This window comes from Anguilla anguilla, chromosome 3 (assembly GCF_013347855.1).
Source record: "Anguilla anguilla isolate fAngAng1 chromosome 3, fAngAng1.pri, whole genome shotgun sequence".
Classification (NCBI taxonomy): domain Eukaryota; kingdom Metazoa; phylum Chordata; class Actinopteri; order Anguilliformes; family Anguillidae; genus Anguilla; species Anguilla anguilla.
The window spans coordinates 4117568-4123783 of NC_049203.1; the positions used below are offsets into that span (position 1 = coordinate 4117568).

Sequence of the window (6216 nt, forward strand, 5' to 3'; positions counted from 1 at the left end):
CCCCCCTGGTTTTGGCAGGAGTGCGAAGCTCCCGGGACTACCCCACCGTGGGCAGTAGTGGGCGCCGAAGAGGCAGAGGAGGCAAGAGACTGAAGCACCAGGAGACCTCCGATCAGGGCAGCTCCTTGGGGGCTGGGGCCGCGTTTCTGGGACCCCTGGGGGGTACGGCAGGCAGGGCGGAGGGACCTCTGGCCGCCTCTGTCCCACCACACCCCCAGATGTCCATGGGGCCACAGACTTCCTCCTCCTCTTGGCCCAACTCCGTGGGGTCCCAGGCCAGCCTCCCCTCTGTCCCGTACCACCCCGGCGTCCTGCCCCTCTACCCCCTCTACCCCCCTCTGGCCCCGCCCATGCCCCATCCCGCTGTGGACGTCCCGAATCCAGACCCCTCCCTGCGCTACCCGCTGCCCTCCGCCCACCTGGCTCCGCCCCTGGGGCCCCCCATGGTGGCGTTCGTTCTGCCGAATTACATTTTCCCCCAACCCAGTCCTCCGGTCCCGCAACCCAACACTCCGATTCCTCAACCCAACCTTCAGATTTCGCAACCCAACCCCCAGATTCCCCAACCCAGCTTCCCCGTTTCTTCTGTCCCTCAGAATTTTTACAACCCCGACCACATGTTCCCCTTCCCCCGTCCTGCGGCGGTGGCCCCCGCCCCTCTGCTGCCCCCCGGCACGCCCAGCGCCACCCCTCGCGCCCCGTCCCGCTCCAGCACCCCCCAGTCCTGCGGCCAGGCGCCCCCGGAAAGGGACGGGACGGCGTCTCCCCTCTTCCAGTCCCGATGCTCCTCCCCCCTCAACCTGCTGCAGCTGGAGGAGTCGCCTAGCAACCGGCTGGAGGTTGCGTCAGCCCTGGTTGCCACCCAACAGGCCACGCCTCCTCTGAACGGGGCCGCGCAGGATTGGACGGCTGAACGGGGAGGCGTCGCCGGAGGGAAGGCCTCGGCGAACCGGAGCGACGCAGTCGGCGACGGGAAAGAAAACGAGCCTGTGAGAAACGTTTTGGATTTTACCGTTGGGTTCGGCAGTAGAGTACCGCTGTCCGCTAATCCCATTATGCTAATCGCCCGTCCGCTTTCTGCTCCAGTTATTTTGCTGTGTGCCTGCATGTTTTTGCCAATGTGTGGTGGCCGCTCTCCAAATTGACTCCCAGCGACTGACTCGCGTGTCAAGTCGCTGGTGTTTTAATTGGTGTTTAGCATGTCGTTAGCGTAGCGTAGCGTAGCTCCCTCTGTAGGCTAACTCTTCGGCTTCCTGCTGTTTAGCATGTCGTTAGCGTAGCGTAGCTCCCTCTGACTGGATGTTCTGTAGGCTAACGCTTCGGCTTACCGGTGTTTAGCATGTCGTTAGCGTAGCGTAGCTCCCTCTGAGTGGATGTTCTGTAGGCTAACGCTTCGGCTTACCGGTGTTTAGCATGTCGTTAGCGTAGCTCCCTCTGAGTGGAGGTTCTGTGGGCTAACTCTTCGGCTTACCGGTGTTTAGCATGTCGTTAGCGTAGCGTAGCTCCCTCTGAGTGGATGTTCTGTAGGCTAACGCTTCGGCTTCCTGCTGTTTAGCATGTCGTTAGCTTGCGTAGGTCCCTCTGAGTGGATGTTCTGTAGGCTAACGCTTCGGCTTACCGGTGTTTAGCATGTCGTTAGCGTAGCGTAGCTCCCTCTGAGTGGATGTTCTGTAGGCTAACGCTTCGGCTTCCTGGTGTTTAGCATGTCGTTAGCGTAGCGTAGCTCCCTCTGACTGGATGTTCTGTAGGCTAACGCTTCGGCTTACCGGTGTTTAGCATGTCGTTAGCGTAGCGTAGCTCCCTCTGAGTGGATGTTCTGTAGGCTAACGCTTCGGCTTACCGGTGTTTAGCATGTCGTTAGCGTAGCGTAGCTCCCTCTGAGTGGATGTTCTGTAGGCTAACTCTTCGGCTTACCGGTGTTTAGCATGTCGTTAGCGTAGCGTAGCTCCCTCTGAGTGGATGTTCTGTAGGCTAACGCTTCGGCTTCCTGGTGTTTAGCATGTCGTTAGCGTAGCGTAGCTCCCTCTGACTGGATGTTCTGTAGGCTAACGCTTCGGCTTACCGGTGTTTAGCATGTCGTTAGCGTAGCGTAGCTCCCTCTGAGTGGATGTTCTGTAGGCTAACGCTTCGGCTTACCGGTGTTTAGCATGTCGTTAGCGTAGCGTAGCTCCCTCTGAGTGGATGTTCTGTAGGCTAACTCTTCGGCTTACCGGTGTTTAGCATGTCGTTAGCGTAGCGTAGCTCCCTCTGAGTGGATGTTCTGTAGGCTAACGCTTCGGCTTCCTGCTGTTTAGCATGTCGTTAGCTTGCGTAGGTCCCTCTGAGTGGATGTTCTGTAGGCTAACGCTTCGGCTTACCGGTGTTTAGCATGTCGTTAGCGTAGCGTAGCTCCCTCTGAGTGGATGTTCTGTAGGCTAACGCTTCGGCTTCCTGCTGTTTAGCATGTCGTTAGCTTGCGTAGGTCCCTCTGAGTGGATGTTCTGTAGGCTAACGCTTCGGCTTACCGGTGTTTAGCATGTCCTTAGCGTAGCGTAGCTCCCTCTGAGTGGATGTTCTGTAGGCTAACGCTTCGGCTTACCGGTGTTTAGCATGTCGTTAGCGTAGCGTAGCTCCCTCTGAGTGGATGTTCTGTAGGCTAACTCTTCGGCTTACCGGTGTTTAGCATGTCGTTAGCATGCGTAGCTCCCTCTGAGTGGAGGTTCTGTGGGCTAACGGGTCGGCGTCCCGTCTCTCTTCCAGACGGAAGCCAATGAGTCGTCCAACCAGGACGCCATGTCCACCTCCAGCGACCTTCTGGACCTGCTGCTCCAGGAGGACTCCCGCTCAGGCACCGGCTCGGCCGCCTCAGCCTCGGGGTCCTCAGGGTCCGGCTCCAATGGCTGCAGCATGACGGAGAGCGGCACCAGTGAGTCTTACCTCCAGGGGGCACTCTTTGTACCTCATGTCTCATACCATCTAAACACACACACACACACACACACACACACACTGTTTGTTTATTTTATATTTATATTCCATTTTTGCAATGCTGATGCCGCTTTTATTTAGGCCATTTTTGGTTCGATTTCTAGCCTTGTATTTATTTTACTTTACGTTTTTATTCGTAAGAATTTTGGTTTTAATTTGCAATGAGTATTGTGTGAATTACCAGCCTATGAATTCAGCAGCGTTTTCGTCTGCAGGAAGCAGCCAGAGCAGCCACACCAGCAAGTACTTCGGCAGCATCGACTCCTCCGAGAACGACCACTCCCGGAAGCAGGCAGCAGGGGGCGCCGGCGAGGAGCAGTTCATCAAGTGCGTGCTGCAGGACCCCATCTGGCTGCTGATGGCCAACGCCGACGAGAAAGTGATGATGACCTACCAGCTGCCCGTCAGGTGAGCCTCAGTCGCCATGGCTACTGCGCGTGTGCCCCACCTCCACCTTTAACATCTGCATGGCTGACGCCACACTGGTGGGGGTTCACTGGGGGAAGGAGAGCACTGAGGGTTAGGGTTAAGGTGTGTGTGCGTGGTTGTAATGTTGTGTGTGGTTGTGTGTGTGTGTGTGTGTGTGTGTGTGTGTAGCAGGGACCGGGAGCAGGTGCTGTGGGAGGACTGGAGGGCTCTGAGGGTTAGGGTTAGTGTGTGTGTGTGTGTGTGTGTGTGTGTGTGATTATAATGCTGTGTGTGTGTGTGTGTGTGTAATAGGGACCGGGAGCAGGTCCTGTGGGAGGACCGCAGGGCTCTCAGGGTTAGGGTTAGTGTGTGTGTGTGTGTGTGTGTGTGTGTGATTATAATGCTGTGTGTGTGTGTGTGTAACAGGGACCGGGAGCAGGTCCTGTGGGAGGACCGCAGGGCTCTCAGGTCCATGCAGAAGCAGCAGCCGCGCTTCACTGAGCAGCAGAAGAGGGAGCTGAGCCAGGTGCACCCCTGGATCCGCACGGGACGCCTGCCCCCGGCCATCGACATACAGGTGAGCCCCCCTCCACTCCCCTCACTCCAAAATACAGACATACACCTGTCCCAACCACCGACATACAGGTGAGCATCACCCTGCACTCCGTAGTACTGACACAGGACCACGGAGAAGCGTTTTAGCCAGTATCACTTGTCCTGGTTATGGACAACATGCAGCTGTTAGCCCCTTAAAGGCAGATGTTTGTTCCCCATTAGCAGAAGTTATCACTGTTAAACGATCCAGTGCAAATCGGGCGTGTCCCAGGGGTGTGTGCACCTGCTCATCCCCCCCCCCCCCTCCTGTCTGTGCCGCAGGTGTGCGTGGGGTGCGGGTCAGCGCCCAGCGTTCCGGAGGCCACGCCTTTCGACGTGCACATCCACGACATGGAGCTGGGCGGAGCTATAGAGCCGCCCCTTCCGGAGAGCGCGCGGGGGAAGGCCCTCGACGGCTCCGCCCCCGCCCCCACTTCGGCCCCCGCCCCGCCCGAATCCGCCATGGAAGAGGAGGAGGAGGGAGGCGGAGCCCCGCCCGAAACCAGCGACCAGGAAATGAGGGCAGAGGAACAGGAAGTGACCTCACGGTCGGATCTGGCGAGCGGATTGGCCGTCTGACGCGGGACCCGGTGATGCGTGACGCTAATAATCCCTCGCGTGGCGCACCAGTGCGCCAGGTCGGGGGGCGGAGTTCAGTTTAAATTTGGGGGGGGGGGGGGAGTCACCCCCCTACAGGTCCCGTCAGCTGCCGCTCCAGTCAGGGCGTGGCCAGCGGGAGCCGGTCCTGGTTTTCTGGGCCGCCGGTCGGACTGCAGTCGAGCGTACGGCAGCTCATTAGCGCACGGCTCGCTGCGTTACGTGCGCTTTGCCCGGTCAGTGCCTCAGGGCCAGGGTCAGTGTGTCAGTTACCGTCGGTTCGCACAGTCAGTGTGTCGGTGCCCGTCTGTGAGCTTCGAGAGGAAAATCTCCTTGGAGATGCCTTTCGGGGTACAGTTGTTTTTTTTTAGGGGAGGAAAAGAACTATAGTGTAAATAACTGAGTAAAAATATTAACACGTCGGTAACTGGCAGAAAATAAAGCCAAGGTCAAGGCGAGAGAATGTGACTTCTGATTGGCTGAAGATACAGGAAGTAGGGAGGACAGGGGAGGAGTTTGTGGTCACAAGCCACCTGATTGTGGCGGTGAGTTCCTGCCCGGCCTTAATACCGTCAGGCTCATGCAAAGCACCTTCATTTCCAGACCGCAGCGATGAGATGACCGCTGTTCTCAGCCGTACTGGAAGCAGACGCGTAGTGAAGTGTGAACGTGGTTTACTGAGCTGAAAGAGGTCGTTTTGAGTGACGGCTCAGTTTGGTTGTGCAGCGGCACTATGGCATATTCCTGTCAGAACGCGTCGTCTGAAAGACTGTATAAATCTGCTTTGCTTTTGTGATATTTTTGTTTATTTAATGCAAAGTATAAATAATGTGACAGAAACGTCAGGCCTTCGTCCGCGACGCTGATTTGTACATTTGAATGTTTCTGAAGATTTTGCTTTGTTTTTCGGTGTTCATCCACAAAGACAGAAGCGTGTTTATTTTTTTTAACACAGTGTGTTTATTTTTGTACTTCATTGTAAATGATGTATTTCTAACTATTTGTGCAAGTATGTGTGAGTGTGTATATATATGTATATGTGTGTATTAAATCAAATTATCCAAGCATGGATTGTGACTGATGTCAGTTTGAGTTTGAATTCCCTCTTGCATTCGCGGAATGGAAATTGTGTCCCCATGGTAACGGAACCTTTGGCTCTGTTAGTGCTATGGGGTGCATCCGCAGTGGCTTCCACCGAAACGGTGTTTTCCAGGCATCGGACTGCTTGGGTCCACATTTTCGATTCGGTTGTTGGACACGGTTGCGCTGCCATTGGCTGAACGACCAGGAACTGAACGACCTTGTCAGAAGTCTGTCGCCGCTATTGGTCGAGAGCAGCGCTGTCAAGCACTGTCAGTGGTGAGGGGCAAACCTTTTGACTTCAGTCTTACGTCGGAATGCTCAGCGCTTGGGAATTCTTATTGGTGGGCTTGTTTCCATGGGACCCAGGACAAGGTTCAGCATCATGTGGACAATATATGGACAAGTGGAATGAGTCAATCTCTCTCTCGCTCCCTCTCTGTACAAATCACTTTGTTTTGGTTATGTGCTATTGCATCACTGGTCTTCAGTGTGTTGGTATTATATTTGTGAAAATACTTTTTGTTAATAAAATAATGAAATGGTGATTAAACATTGGTTTTTATGTAA

At 55.3% G+C, this 6216-nt stretch overlaps 1 protein-coding gene across 3 annotated transcripts in view; it reads left to right on the forward strand.

Moving 5' to 3' along the window:
- The window catches only part of per1b (period circadian clock 1b), a 22943-nt gene extending 16727 nt beyond the window's left edge, over positions 1-6216 (forward strand). For all 3 annotated transcript variants that reach the window (XM_035409091.1, XM_035409089.1, XM_035409090.1), the window contains exons 16-20: positions 19-989; positions 2740-2905; positions 3183-3375; positions 3802-3952; positions 4252-6216. In XM_035409091.1, the coding sequence (XP_035264982.1) occupies positions 19-989; positions 2740-2905; positions 3183-3375; positions 3802-3952; positions 4252-4548 (1778 nt within the window). In that variant the 3' untranslated portion in view covers positions 4549-6216. The remainder of the gene's footprint in view (positions 1-18; positions 990-2739; positions 2906-3182; positions 3376-3801; positions 3953-4251) is intronic.